General features: G+C 44.9%; 1 protein-coding gene across 1 annotated transcript in view; it reads right to left on the bottom strand.

Moving 5' to 3' along the window:
- Positions 1 to 16,193, bottom strand: part of noc2l (NOC2-like nucleolar associated transcriptional repressor) — a 30,716-nt gene that overhangs the window by 5,494 nt on the left and 9,029 nt on the right. The window contains exons 12-14 of the mRNA XM_083638365.1: positions 14,358 to 14,471; positions 10,327 to 10,428; positions 7,760 to 7,903 (exon numbers count right to left, since the gene is read on the bottom strand). Coding sequence (XP_083494491.1) covers positions 7,760 to 7,903; positions 10,327 to 10,428; positions 14,358 to 14,471 — 360 coding nt within the window. The remainder of the gene's footprint in view (positions 1 to 7,759; positions 7,904 to 10,326; positions 10,429 to 14,357; positions 14,472 to 16,193) is intronic.

The raw sequence follows: 16,193 nt of genomic DNA, 5'->3' as shown, positions 1-16,193 counted from the left end.
ATGGACAGACGATGAGAGTCAGATGAGAGAGAGGAAGAGAGACAGAGCGAGAGGGTGTCTGAAAGGGGAGACAAGCGGATCTTCTCCAGCCTTCCCCTAAAGGTCTTTGTGGACGATATTGATTAGGCCCAATCGCATTATCTGACCAACAAATCCAATAGAGAGTATAGACCACGGCCTCCTCCGCCCGTTAGCCTAACGCATTTACCGCAATTTGCCGTGCGCCGTCTACTAAGATGGCCGACGCTGTCCACAATGGAGAGGAGAGGACGGGGAGGACGGAGACTGAAGAAGAGCTCCTGGTGAATTCTGCCTCGCTTCCAAAACGCAGACACACAAGACAAGAAACGATTGTTGTGGCCGTTCTTTTATCTTCCAAGTCTCCTGACTGACCAACAAACGAGGAGACGAAGTCGGAAGAAAAGAGGATGAGAAAGAAAGTAGGGCTGCACCATATATCGTTTCAGTATCGTCATCGTAATGTGCGCATGTGGAATAGGGCTGTCAAAATAAATCGTTTAATCCATGCATCGCGATGCGGATGTGTCGTGATGCATCGATTCGAATCATTGACAGATAAACGCTGAATCGTTTATGTTTCAATTTACGTTGACATTCAGATTTTAAAGCACTTTCTAAGTAAAAAAGGGAGTTGATATTTATCTGACTGCTTGTATTAATTGATTAAAAAGTAGCTATGTACAGTAATAATATAGAAAATTGAGGGTGTGATACTTGGAGCTGCAATACTTTTGAGCTGTATCAAGATGCATCGTGGAATCGAATTGTTGACAGATTAATCTAAATCAAATCGTGAGGCCAGTGAAGATTCACAGCCCTAATGCGGAATAGTCACATGGCAGAACGTGCAAAGTCAAACAACAAGGCTAATTAACTCAAACACGTCATGCCATCACTTTTTTGCTGGTTGATATATTAGCACGTAGCACACTAGCATGCTGCCAATCACTCTGGCTGCAGCTAAGAACACTTGCTGCTACGTCACCAACGCAGGTTACCCACTACCTTCTTAAAGGAGCAAGGCTTGACGAGCTATTCAAGTTATTTGGTGAAAATTCCTGTATTTTTTCATATCGCAATATATATATATATATATATATATATATATATATATATATATATATATACATATACATATATATATATATATATACTGTATATCACAGAATTTTATTTATTTATTGCAATGTCAGTTTTTTCCAACATGGTGCAGCCCTAAAAGAAAGTGAAAAATGATGGAAGACCTGGACAAGAGTGCGACCTGGATAGAAGCATCATTAATTAGGCTAGCTCTCCGTTTGGGCGACAAGCCAGCGGGGGGTGCTGGTGGCCGGAGGGGGAGGGGGGGGGGGGGGGGGGGGGGGGGGTCGTGGCCTTTCCCCGCAGGGCCGTCCCCCCTGTCCCTCGTCCCCCCGTGACGTGAGACACCTACCAACGCCACCACGCCGGAGGCCGGGGGAACGGGTGCCATGGAGACAGCTGCCGCTGAGCGGAGGAGAGCTGTGGCGACAGAGGCTGGCGCTGCCACGGTGCCGTGCTGTCTGTCTATTGTGCTTTGTCAACACACTCGTGTGTGCGAGTGTGTGCACACACATACACACATGAGTGTGTGTGTATGTGTGCACACACATACACACACGAGTGTGTGCGCACACACATTTTCTCATCAGCTAAATTACACAAAGGCGACCCCTCCTCTTTAATTTCATCCGTAAACGCTCTTAAATATTCATCGGCGGTCTACGTGTCGAGTCGAGGCTTTCAGCGGAGACGGACTGAGCCACAGTGTGTGTGTGACTGTGGACAGGTAGCATACAGAGAGGTCCAACACAGACACACACACACGCACGGTGTCTCTCTCTCTCTCTGTCTCTCTCTCTCTCTAATGGCTGCTCATTAAGGCAGGCTGAGGCGCCTCTGGTTGAACAGCCCATAAGAGCTTCCAATAAGCACAGGCTCAGGGTGATTCTTAACCAGGCTTAGAGTTGACATAGGGAAGTGCCCTGGCCTGCATCATCAGCAGTGTTAGAGGTAGTAACTCATTACAAAAGTAACATATTACATGTAATATATTACTCTTTGCAGTAACACAGTAATATAACTTATTACCAATAGGATTTCAGTAATATTATACCAGTTACTTTGTCAAGTAACACAAGTTACAAACTGAGTTACATTTTGCACATATTTAAATAAGGATACAATCTTCCGAATCAAATTGTGTGTTTTTATGCAAATAACCACTATAGATGTCAATAACAAAGGAAAAGGGTAACATTTAGAATTTTGCACGGTTTACACTGACTTCAAGACGGTTGAAATTATTTTTCGGGAGTGTTCCGGGGCAGAGATGTCATTCTGCTACTGCAGTTATTTTGGTGAAAGTAATGCAAAAGTAGTGTAATAAGTAACAAGTTACTCTACACAGACAGTAATATTGTAAAGTAGTAGTTGTTGTAGTTGTAAAGTAACTAGTAATATGTACTATATTACATTTTGAAAGTAAGTTGATTATCAGTGCCTGCCTCCTAGAGTTGACAGAGGGAAGTGCCCTGCACGACCAGTCCCTGCCTGGAGGCTTCCACAGGACACATCGCCTCCATGGCCTGCAGCCTCTGGCTCATCTGGGCCTCCTTGTGTTCCTTTCTGACCAATTTGGTTGGACACCACCGCAAGCAAACATGGCAGCGGCTACTTCCATTTCTACAAGCAAGAAGCTAAAGGTCTGTTTCTTTCTTTGTGGATGCAAGCGTTTCAAGCATTGGGTTGAAAATGATTAACGGTTTTATCAGCCATTTTTCAAATGTGAAGTAGACACTGAGCTGGCTGATTGTTAATTAGTGGCAATTATCATCACAAACACCACCATGCCCACGACAGCAGCTGGCAGCACCTAGCCTGTATGGCGGCAAAAATGCTAGCTGACAAAGCCTCATCCGGTCTGATTTGATTTATGTATTAGCAGGGAGGATTATGGAGAGACTTATGAGCCTCCTGTATTTCCACCCTGCCCCCGCCCTGCATATCACAAGTACTAATGACATTTACACAAGAGCTATCAGTTATTATGAGCGAGGCTCTATACAATCGCAACAAGTGCACCAAATTACACTTGTGTTCAACACTGAAAATGTACATCGATTTCAAACGTATTCACAATTATTTACATTGAATGAAAAATAAGCAACAAAAAGGTAAAACATTGCTTCAGCCATTTTTCTGTTGCATTTTGCAATTGCTGTAAGCAATTTTTAGAGTAATAAATTACTTGATTCATTAAAAAAGTGTATTTTTTTCTTTGACCTCGAGGCCCAAATCGTGCAGGTGAAAAAAATAAACTGAGGTAAACTCTGCCTGCCTGGTGCAAAATCACCTGCACTGATGCTCACCTGAGAAACAGCAGGTCTAACAGAATTCAATGGAACGTTATTGTGATATCTGAACAGACGGGGCTTTTGATGTGTAGTCTTTATTGTGATATCTGAACAGACAGGGCTTTTGATGTGTAGTCTTTATTGTGATATCTGAACAGACCGGGCTTTTGATGTGTAGTCTTTATTGTGATATCTGAACAGACGGGGCTTTTGATGTGTAGTCTTTATTGTGATATCTGAACAGACCGGGCTTTTGATGTGTAGTCTTTATTGTGATATCTGAACAGACGGGGCTTTTGATGGGTTCATGTATGTTACAGGGACAGCCTCTTCACAGCTTTCACTTAGGAGGCAACAAGTGCTTCAACACACGATGCAGTCTGGAGCGCTTCTCATGCACAGCGCAGCGCAGAGTAAATACTCATACTGTATATGTTTACTAGTGATTAGTAACTGATAAGGTAATGTCTATGTCATCTAATAACTTATCACAAAGTAATGAAAACGTTGCTCTAAATGGGTCGGAAATGTAATAAAAATGTAATAAAACCTGTAAACGTAATCAGATGATGTTGTAAATCATAATAAATTCACGTCGCATTATTACATTAACGTACAATTATGACTTATCAGGGCTGTAAGATCATTTTGAACTGATGATTATAATAATACTGATAAATGTTATGTAACTTGACTTATTAGATTCTTCTTATTCTATGAGATACTACATTATTGGCCAATATTGGTCAGTTAAAAATATGTCACATGTACAGTAGTAATAATCACCAGGTGATGAAATAATATATATAATGATATTCTATCATTTGTCCATTTATTACATTTTCACCTAACTTAACTCATTGAGTGCCAGCCACTTTTGGAGAACGGACGCTCCCAGTGCCAGAGTTTCAGAGCTTTTTTCAGTGATTTCTCGAGGCCCACAGAATATTGTGTGATATTACTATGTAAACAATGAACACGCAAAAAGAACGATGAGACTCTTTTCTATCATCAGCAAAAACAGGTTTATTGATATCATTTTCCGTTCTTTAGTTATCAGCCGGAGAAGATAGCTTGATTTAACAAAAAAGAGCAGTTTTTTTCTAGAAGCTGAGATAATGTAACCTGACGCTGCCAGATCGATGAGTTTGCTTCAAATATCTGTTTCACAAACAACATCCATCTGGATTCGGCCAAGCTACATTGCTGAAGAGGGCGGTCACTTTTTTCAAGCTACTAGGCAGGTGATTGGATGGACCGTCTGTCTGTCACCGTCTGGGCTTGCCAGCGCCAACCAATCAGATCGACTTCCCTTCATGACGTAGCAGCGCCTGATCAGCTAGGACTACAATTGCTAATAGTTAGCATGGAGGTCGCAGATTTTTTGCTGTTTTTGTAAGGTGAATATTGGGTGCAACCATTGACTATTCAATTTGCCAAAAGAAAGAAGAATTACTGCAGATGTCTGACTGAGGATGAAGTGCAGGTAGGCCATTTTGCACGTTAAATGTAACTGATTGGATTAACTGATGTTACGCTAACGATAGCAACATTTGGAGGTTGGGGTGCTACGTCTGATGATTGATGATTAATGTTAACGTTAACAGCGATTCATTCATAACACATATCGTTGTTCGTTTCTTCAGGGAACTGATGACACGATATGACACCGAGTGGCACGCACCCTGGACGGCTAACGTCATGGAGACGCAACGCTCTCTAGCCTTTATGATCATGGCAACAACCAAATGCTTTGATACAATATAATGATTTAACGCTACTATTTAACTGGTGAATTTTAGCATATGTGTCAGTGGAATGGTAGATATTTACGCATGACTGGAGAATGTTATTTGCTTACTTTTGTAATAATAAACTAAACGGAGAAATGACGGCCGTGTGTGGTGTTGTTGTTACATAATCTGCTGGTCTTGAGGCACGATTGGGTCAAATGATAAGACGATGTAAATGCATAAAGATGTTGTCAGATGAATCTGCGAAAGGGAGCTGCCTGGAGCCCAGAGGACGTCAACAGAGAAGAGGAAAAACACCCTGGTTATACCATGCAGCATGTATTTGGATATAATCTCTAACTTTAAGAATGGTTCCTTGTTGATATACCGTATTCCTAGTATTGGCTCCCATGACGTTTGTTTACCCCCTATCTAAAGTACAAGTGCAAAATCTTAAGCTACCGGTATGTTCTATCGATAAACCAATTTCTCGAATAACAGCTCCAAAATATCAGACATATAGGACTACTATATGCTAGAGCTATATTCACACTTCACAGTATAATTTATGCAAGCGGGGGAAAATATCAGATAAACTGATTGTTGTATTGTATCCTGAGATCTTTAATCTCGCCTGTATAACATAATATGTCACTCGGACACCAACGTGAGTTAACGTGGTTTATTAAACAGCAGCCAACATTCCAATCATAGCAGAATACACTTCAGCTAGCAGTAAAGGGACAATACATCACACTGATCTTTGCAGTTCTGTGTTGATTAGCTAATAATTCAGTGGCATTTTGATTAACGTTATGATTTATTTCGATTTGGAACAAAAATTATGGTTTAACAGATTGCATGTTTACTGGGCTGTGGTGAGAGTGAGAAGGGCTTTGTGTTTGTGTGACTTGCGTGAATGGCTAGCCGTTAGCCATTACAGCCTTACAGCTAATAAGTTATCCCAGCCTAGCGGTCTCTGAAGGCTATCTCCCCAAATTCTACAACAATGTCTTGTTTACTAACGTTCATAGTTGATAACATTACAGCAATACAGTTACGGTTTTGTACTCACTGTAAGATCAAGTGTTTAACGTTTATGTTAGCTTATTGTTTTGAATAGAATGTTTGACTAGCACACTGGAGCTAGCCTCGGTAGCCGCCGCCATGTTGAATAGTGAAAGAACTACAAACGCAGAGGCGCCTCTCGGTGGCGTCACACCCGGTCTCGCCACAGCCCGCCCCTAGCTCACGCTGATTGGTGCGCCTGTGTGGCGGCCGGTTTGAATGCATCTCTGAGGCCAGGGCCAGACTGAGGTGGATTGTGAATTTGTGGAACAATGCCGCCCCCGTCTGGTGGAGTCAGGCTAGAGATAATGGCCCTTTTGTGAAATTAAACATTTCAAACACATCACTGACTCTGAAGCTAATTTTCTGATGTAGTCACACCTCAAAAATAATTTCCTTCAATAAAACAGTGAAGGCCAGGGAATTTTGTTTGGCAGAATAATATTTTTAGCTGCAACCAGCAGCGCTGGCCCCTGCGTGCGCTGCTGGTTGCAGCTTCTTTGCTTTCTTGATTTGCTGCTGGTGGGCATCGAATATTCTGGCTTGCGTTTGCCAACCCTGTCCTGCTGCCTGGGTCTGTCTGGGTCAGTGTTGTGTGCTGCTCTGCGTGCCCCCCCCCCCCCCCCCCGCCCCGCCTCGCCTCAACTGCACACTCCTCCTGTATGGGAGGTGGCTCTCTGCTGAATTTGCTCTGCACTGTGAAGGGTGCGCGACATTCAGCTTTTTTACAGCCTTCCGCGTGTGCTTGTCACCGGCTCCTATGCTTCCAGTTGAGAATAATAACTCCACGGCTGATCATGCGAATGGCCTGGGCTGTCGCAGCGGACATGGAGGAGCTCAATTGTGGGAGCAGATTGGCTGCTGCGGGCACATCTAACGTTAAAACGCTTCATGCATATCGATGCATACGGATGCGATGCGATTTCCGTTTCCCCAACGACTTATTCTCTGTTTTTCTCTGCCTTTCTGTTAACCTGGAGAGCACTGTCGCCACCTAAGGGTTCTGTAAAATAGGTTATAGACCTCCAATAGCTACAATAGTTGTACAGGAAATGCGGAAGGCTTTGATCGACGTCCCACCGTCAAAAAACGCATTGGACGTCGAAAGACGTCCGTGGCACTCTACGTCACTATTTAATTGGACGTCGAAAGACGTCCATGGCACTCAATGAGTTAAAGCTATTTTATTAAAAAAAAAAGTTTTTAAGTTATTACATGATGTGATAGTTATTTTCAGTTGTTACAGACCTGCATAATAAGTGTGTGCTGAAGGGAAATTTTCCACTCAAGATGATAAGTGCATTTACAAATTGCTTACTTACAACTACGGTAGATGCTTTGCATTTTACAACTCATCGCATTTTTCAAAATTAATTTCAAGATTCACAAATACGTGAATATATTAGGATTAGGACACGGAACTGCCACACTGACAAGGAATACGATATAGGTAGAGGAGGTGAAATCTGCGATGGCATAAAGCAGGCAGAGGGAAGGAATGGTCCTCCCACCCCCCCGCCCTCTCTCTCTCTCTCTCTCTCGCTCACACACACACTCACTCACCACAGCGGTGGCGTCGGCCACTCCGAAGGCGGCCCTCTGTCTCCTTGCTGTGATGTGACTGCAGTTCTCCTGTACCTTCTCCAGCAGCTGGCGCACCGGCTTGCAGTAATTGCCCACTTTGCATTCCTTCAGGAACGCTTTCAGCTGTAGGGGCCAGGGAGAGGGAGGGGCCAGGGCGAGAGGGGAGGGGCCAGGGCGAGAGGGGAGGGGCCAGGGAGAGAGGGGGGGGAGGAGGAGGACAAGGATGAGAAGGAAGGAACCCGTGTGTAAATGATCATCCCGGTATATCCAGGCAGAGCGGCGGACGGCTCGCGGTGCGTTTTCCCCCCTCGAGGCGGTGCAGAGTCAGTCGGGCAAAAACTCGAGGCACGCCGAAACCCTGGAATCCTCTATTCAGACGACAGGTGCAGGCGCTGAGAGTGAAGATACACCATCCGCCACTGCTTCCTTAATGGTTTATATTCATTAGATGAACGTAATGTTCTGCGATTGTGTACGGCTTTACACATTATGGATGTGTGAGAGAGGAGAGGGTCATTTTAGGTTCCGAGAGCCCAAATTCGCTCTCGGGCCCGTTTCTGGATCAGTTCTAGCAGGCATTGCAGATTAAGACTGGTACCTATTTGCATATTCATATCATGATATATAGACAACTAGGGCTGCACGATTAATCGTATTTTCATCGTCATTGCGATATGAAAATGCGCGATGAACACATCGCAAAAGTCACGTGTTATCGCAAAAAAAAAAAAAAAAAAAAATCGTGTCATTCTGGCCAATACTCGACTTCTGTTATAACATTTCAGTCTGGAATATGGAATATCTTTCAATAATCGTTATGACTAAAAGGCTAAAAGTAATCTCATGTGTAAGAAATGACTGTTCTACAATGAAGTAAAAATGTAAATAATTACCGTAACTTGTTGGTTTTGGATTTTTTTTTAGCTTCAAGAGTGCATTTTTGTTCGTATGACCCTCAACACAGGCTTTGAGAATCCCGTGCCACTTACTGATACGTATGCTTAAATTAACACACTCATATTGCAAAATGAATTTAGGCCCTCACTGTAATACTTCAGAAGTTGAATTTGAAGTTCAGCATTAATACATTTGTCATTTTTTGTCTTAGATTTACCTTTGTGTGTTATTGCAATATAAAACTACATAATTGAGAATCGATTCTAGATTCTAGAATCGAGAATCGTTGGAATCGAGAATCGATTCTGGAATCGGATCGGATCGTGGCTTAGCCGGATCGGAGCACGCCTACCCATTAATATTTTTGTTTATAGCTTTTATTTATTTATCGCAGGTCATATCGTCATCGCAATATTGAACAGTGTTATCGCACATCGCAGCTTTTCCTCATATCGTGCAGCCCTATAGACAACACAGTGTTGTGTTTTGGAGGAGAGTTGAGCAAAGAGCTGCATGTGTGTTACTCACTACTCTGCAGTGTGTTACTCACTACTCTGCAGTGTGTTACTCACTACTCTGCAGTGTGTTACTCACTACTCTGCAGTGTGTTACTCACTACTCTGCTGCAAAGAGATGCTTTAGCCATGAGTAACCATGCTCAGCATTTCCCCCCCTTAACGTTCTTATAACGCGTTCAAGACAACTTGGACCGCCGTACGTTTCAACACAGAACCCGCCGCCCCCGACATAATTTGTGTTCACGCTGCACTTCCCGCTCGGGATGGGGGGAAACCAAACACAGGCTATAGGTTGCTATAGCAACCCGTGTTCAGTTAGCATTGTAGCTACCTACTAGCTAACAATGCTAACCAAACGTGCTGAACGCGGTAGTAGACTGGCAGCTGATTATAAGACCATTGATCTCTTCCTACAGCACACAAAGCTACAAGTAAGCTTTATATAATTCCCTCACTTAAAAAATATCCACAATTAGTGTGGTTACCTGGGCCCAGTTGCACAAAGCACCTTAAGGTTAAGATTTCCCTTAAGAGTCAGAGTTAAGGTGTGCATAAAATAGAATCGGCTGCACAAAACACCCTTAAATCTTCTTCATAAGGTTCAACATTTTAAGGAAAACATAAGCACAAGATTTAAGGGTGTTTTGTGCAGCCGATTTTATTTTATGGACACCTTTAACTCTGACTCTAAGGGAAATCTTAACCTAAGGTGCTTTGTGCAACTGGGCCCTGGGGCTTCTACAATCACATGAACCAGTTGGTAAGGGTGAATTCATAAAGCAAAAACAAATCGTTGGACTGAAAACATGTTGCCTCTTCTTTTAGGGCAGTTCAATATTGCTTTCATGCTACCCCACAAACTTTTTAGCAATTTGTGCCTTTCTTCAGCAAACACAATCCATTGGTCAGTTCTCACCTACTACTCTATGTGAGAGAATCGATTGGGCTGTGTGAATGAAGCATTCTACCCCTGAACTACGGTCACTGCCTCATTTACATATCTAACTGCTTAAGAATTCACTTATCGATGAGTGATGAATGACTTCAGAGCGTGGTGGTGAATGACTTCCGAGTGTGGAAACGTGCCTGAGGGTAGTAGAGACTGGAGGCAAAGCAAAAAGGCTGCGTTACCTGGATGATGGTGGGCAGGGCGAGCTCGGGGAAACCGATGGAGCTGGCCTGAGTGTGGAAATACTCCAGCATCAGGTCATACAACTGGTCTATCAAACCCTCCTGTAACGCAGCAGCAACAACAGCAGCATGATTAAGAAGCAACACTCAAAACTGACATGCAGAACTTGCAATCTAAAACAACAAATAAAGAAATAGCAGTGAAGAGGTGACACATGTTCATGACGTTATCCTTCATGAAGTTATCCTGAACTTGGGGCGGGATTAGAGAGACCAAAATGCATCAAGACTAAGATCTGTTCCATGAGAATCATGATCATGAGCATGTTGTGTGACAGAGACCATCAGCTTTGGATTTTCTGTAAACCAGCTTAGCCTCCCTCCATCACCTGAATTCTGTCACCTGTGGCTTGTAACCAGAGGGGTGTTTCACAGATTACTCTGCCCGCCACACACACACTAGGAATTAATCTGGTTCCTAGTCAACATGTTAGGCACACAAAAAAATAATCAACATTGGTTGGAAATATTCACAGCCTAATTTTGACAGCACAATATTGAGTGCTTCACGTTTAATTAAAAAGGCAACAATAGGGTTATCACTTCATCTGCTGGAAGCTCGGCTCCTCCTGACACGATGAGCAAAAGCTTTTATAGCCTCTCGTTACGTGAGAGCCGTTAATGATCAGACAGATCGGCGCTTGTTTAGTCAGGTCTGGGGTGAGTCAACAGGGAAGTGGGGGGGTGGTGGTGGTGGGGGGGGGGTAGAGGTGGGGTGGGGGTGGGGGGGTGGTGGTGGGGGGGTGGTGGTGGTGGAGGTGGGGGGGGGGGGGGTGGTGGTGGTGGGGGGTGGTGGTGGTGGGGGGTGGTGGTGGTGGTGGGGGGGGTGGAGGTGGTGGAGGTGGGGGGGGTGGGGGGGGGTGGCGGCGGGCGCCCCAGGTGACAGCACTGAAAACAGATGGAGCGAGCGGAGCGCAGTGTGAGGGATAATCCCAGAGGGCCGTGTGGCAATCCTCTCTGCATGGCGCTGAGCGTGGCGACTTAGGACCAGTGTGAGAGCAGTGACAAGGGGCTTTCAGCGATGCCCTCAATCCCCTTATGCACACACAAGCTAACAGCCACCTAATGCACACGAGCTAACACACACACGAGCTAACACACACAAGCTAACACACAGCTAACGCACACACAAGCTAACACACACCTAACGCACACACGAGCTAACACACACCTAACGCACACACGAGCTAACACACGGTTAGTGTCAGGGAGCCGTGTGAAAATACATTAACCAGGATCTGAACCACTCATCTGATCAGCTGCTGCTCCTTCTCACAAGCTGCGTTTACATTTACATGGGAGCCGTTTATTCCACTTGTAATCAGAATAGAAACCTAATCATAATAATAAAAAAAAGACTCGTATAAACGCCTCGAGCAGAATAAACTGGCTAATAAAATAAAATCTAACTTTGTCATGTAAACACTCAATCCGATCACTTTCTTTATCTTGCTTCTTTCTGCAAACGTTTCCTTCCACAATCTTCGAATGCTCCAAATTTTGGCGGGTAAAAATGTGGAGTTTGGAGAAATGAGCCTTGAGTGGATGTCCCACCTAACATCACACACAGGTAGGGGATGTCCCACCTAACATCACACACAGGTAGGGGATGTCCCACCTAACATCACACACAGGTAGGATGTCCCACCTAACATCACACACAGGTAGGATGTCCCACCTAACATCACACACAGGTAGGGGATGTCCCACCTAACATCACACACAGGTAGGGGATGTCCCACCTAACATCACACACAGGTAGGGGATGTCCCACCTAACATCACACACAGGTAGGATGTCCCACCTAACATCACACACAGGTAGGATGTCCCACCTAACATCACACACAGGTAGGGGATGTCCCACCTAACATCACACACAGGTAGGATGTCCCACCTAACATCACACACAGGTAGGATGTCCCACCTAACATCACACACAGGTAGGATGTCCCACCTAACATCACACACAGGTAGGATGTCCCACCTAACATCACACACAGGTAGGATGTCCCACCTAACATCACACACAGGTAGGCTGTCCCACCTAACATCACACACAGGTAGGATGTCCCACCTAACATCACACACAGGTAGGATGTCCCACCTAACATCACACACAGGTAGGATGTCCCACCTAACATCACACACAGGTAGGATGTCCCACCTAACATCACACACAGGTAGGATGTCCCACCTAACATCACACACAGGTAGGATGTCCCACCTAACATCACACACAGGTAGGATGTCCCACCTAACATCACACACAGGTAGGATGTCCCACCTAACATCACACACAGGTAGGATGTCCCACCTAACATCACACACAGGTAGGATGTCCCACCTAACATCACACACAGGTAGGATGTCCCACCTAACATCACACACAGGTAGGATGTCCCACCTAACATCACACACAGGTAGGGGATGTCCCACCTAACATCACACACAGGTAGGATGTCCCACCTAACATCACACACAGGTAGGATGTCCCACCTAACATCACACACAGGTAGGATGTCCCACCTAACATCACACACAGGTAGGATGTCCCACCTAACATCACACACAGGTAGGATGTCCCACCTAACATCACACACAGGTAGGATGTCCCACCTAACATCACACACAGGTAGGATGTCCCACCTAACATCACACACAGGTAGGATGTCCCACCTAACATCACACACAGGTAGGCGGAAGCATTTGCAAACGGAGCCAACGGGTCTTTTTTTAAGAGACTATAGGTTTTAATATCAAGGCCTCTCCGTGCCTCTTTGAAGGCCTTGAGGGGTGCGCCGCGGCCCGGCAGGCCTGCCAGTGCAGCTCCTCGAAAATGTGACTTGACGCTAGAGCTGTGCATCTTCACTGATCTCACGATTCGATACGATTCGATTATACAAGTCTACGATTCGATTCGATTATACGATGCATCTTAAATCGATGCATCACTTTTTCCGCAATACATGATTTATTTTTTCTCACTTTCTTTTTTCTCACTGTGTGGCTACTTTTAAAATAAAAGTGCATTTGGAATTGCATTGTATTATGATCCATAATTAAAATAAACAACTGCATGTACTTACATTCTATTTTATTTGATTAAATTTTTTATTTTATTTTTTATTTTAAATAATCGATTTTTGATATTTGTTAATCGATTCAGAATCGTCCTATTAAGCATCGCGATGCATCTCTGAATCGATTATTTTCGGCAGCTCTACTTGACGCAGCCGACGCGAACAGCGCGAGCATAATATAATATAGATGGAGAGATAACAGGAGAGAGTGAATGCTATTACAAAGTATATGCACTACGTTCTCTTCTCGCCAACTTCTACTCATTGAAATCCTAGTGAAATCACACAACTGACTCATTTTGCTGAGGACTCCAGTCCCCTGCGACCCCTCGTCCAGCTGACGTTGGAGTATGTAGGACCAGCTGCCGCCGACAAGGCTCCAAGTCGAGGCTGATGCAGACGTACATTTCAGCCATTACAACGGTGAAAACTATAAACGGACCCAATCACTGCAGGAGCAAAACAAAACAAACATCTTTTCCTGACACTTCTGGAGGCGTATGTTTTGATCAAACTGTTGCTTCATCGGAAAGAACAGCAGTAAAAAAAAAAAAAAAAAACCCGGCACAGCAGGTCCATCTTTTTAAACTTTTATTCTGATGATGATGACATTCTGTGGAGCATGTCAACGCACATCTCAAAGCGATCGTTATAGTTAGTGCTATGTGGCAATCTTCCTTCAGAATGATAGCATTCAGAATGATAGCATTCAGAATGATAGCATTCAGAATGGGAAAACATGTCTCACGTAACCAGAGCTCGTGTCAGAAGAATGACCGTCAGCATGGAGCACCGACAGCAGCGTGCACTGTGCATCTGTATCTATGCTAGCGTCATGTCGTGAACATGCTCTGTGCTGGAAGAAGATCTTAGCCAGAAGAAAACTCACCCTGTAGGCTTTCTCCATCAGGTTGACCTTGCTGAGCTTCAGGATGACTGCAAAGTTGATGGGTTTCTTGCTCATGCGCCCCGGCTTCTTGTTGAAGTCCACTTGTTGGACGATCTGTAAAGAAAAGGCGTAAAGCAACAGTTTAACTCAGGCTCAAGTGCTCAGAAATGACAAGTTTGGTTGCTATATTAGCGCCGTGCACATCATCTTTAAGGAACAGAACGACCCTGTTATGGGCCTAGAAGTCCATGCATATATAAAGGAACATTTTATTTTCATTTCCCAGTTAAATTACTCGCCTGTAATATCATGCCACAAATAAATAAATAAATACATAAAGAAAAATAAAATAAAATAAACAAACGTGCATGAAGCCAAGAAAACAACCCCACCTAGAGTTTATAACACCACCTATGTGTCTATATTGGCCCTTCAAATTTACAAGACAACTACAGCATTCTCATTCTAGACAGTTGATCCCTCCATACTGAAAAGTGACTGAGAAGAAGTTATATTTATCTGAGAAAGTACATTCTAGCCAACAACGTGCAGAGCAGACTATTTGTCTACCGGCCAGGTTTAGGTTTCACATCTGCCCAAAGTGTGCGAGCGAATTTCTTGGCGTTTCATATGTGTATAATATACACGACTATTTCTGACTCTCTGTATCTTGTCTGTTTCTACAGTACGTTGAACGTGGGGTGCGGTGCTGCGCGTGTGTGAGGTCGTTGATGTGCTCCTCTGTGTGCGGAGCAGAGCAGCGCTCCTGGCCGGTGCTGTCTGTACAAACATAGGATGTGGTGTCGGTCTGCGGGGGGGAGCCAGGGGGAAGTGGGAAGGCATGGGCCAACCCTGATACACGCGTGCACGCACACGCACGCACGCACACACGCACGCACACACACACACACACACACACACGCACAGCTACTGAAGCAGGAAGCTCCAAATCATGCACCCCCCTTGGAGATGCGAGAACACACACGCGCGCATGTGCACACACGCACACGCACACACACACACACACACACACAGGAGGAAGGGGCTGCTCTGCTCTAATTAAAACAGTAGCAGTAGCGTAGCTCAGCCTGCCTTTAACGAGGGGAACGGCGAAGGAGAGAAAAAAAACACACAGGAAATGGCGTGCGTCACAAATAAACACGGCTTGCTGTTGGGGGGGGGGGGGTCTTTGAGTGCGTGTGGGGAAAGGAGGTGGGGGGGGGGGTACGCCATAGGCAGAGAGGATGTGGTGTGCACAGCGCGTTAGGAACAGAGTGTAAACCGCGACCCAGCCTTTATCGCTTTGGTCAAACTGCTGCGCGCGCACACACTCGCGCGCACACACACACACACACACTGACCACTCCCAGCGGGCCGAGCTAGTCGTCGTCGCTGCTCCTCTCTGGCAAACCGCAACAGCGCTCCCCACACCCCGACATAAACACTTACACACATTTGCACACAAAGACACACACGCGCCGCATTATCACGTGCTAGCATAACACACAACGCAGGGAAAATGTTGACAGTTGGTGACCTGTGATTGGTCTGATAACAAAGGTGCCTCTCTCTCACACACACACACACACACACACACACACACACACACACACATATATATATACAGAAGCCCTAGACATCGATGTGCTTCCTCCTGAGCCCTGTGCGGTAGTTAGCCGTTGAGAGCAGAACGCATCTCGTACACCGCTGCGCTTTTTCCACAGCCCACCAGCGACGGAACATTTCATCACATCTACCTTTCATTGTTTCCATTTGTGACAAAACACACAAGCGACTTGGCTACAATCGGTTCGACATTATTTGAAAGTTGTTTGA

This window comes from Poromitra crassiceps, assembly GCF_964638095.1.
Source record: "Poromitra crassiceps genome assembly, chromosome: 6".
NCBI lineage: Eukaryota > Metazoa > Chordata > Actinopteri > Beryciformes > Melamphaidae > Poromitra > Poromitra crassiceps.
The sequence above is the reverse complement of the archived record's forward strand: the minus strand, read 5'-3'. Positions and strand labels throughout refer to the sequence as shown.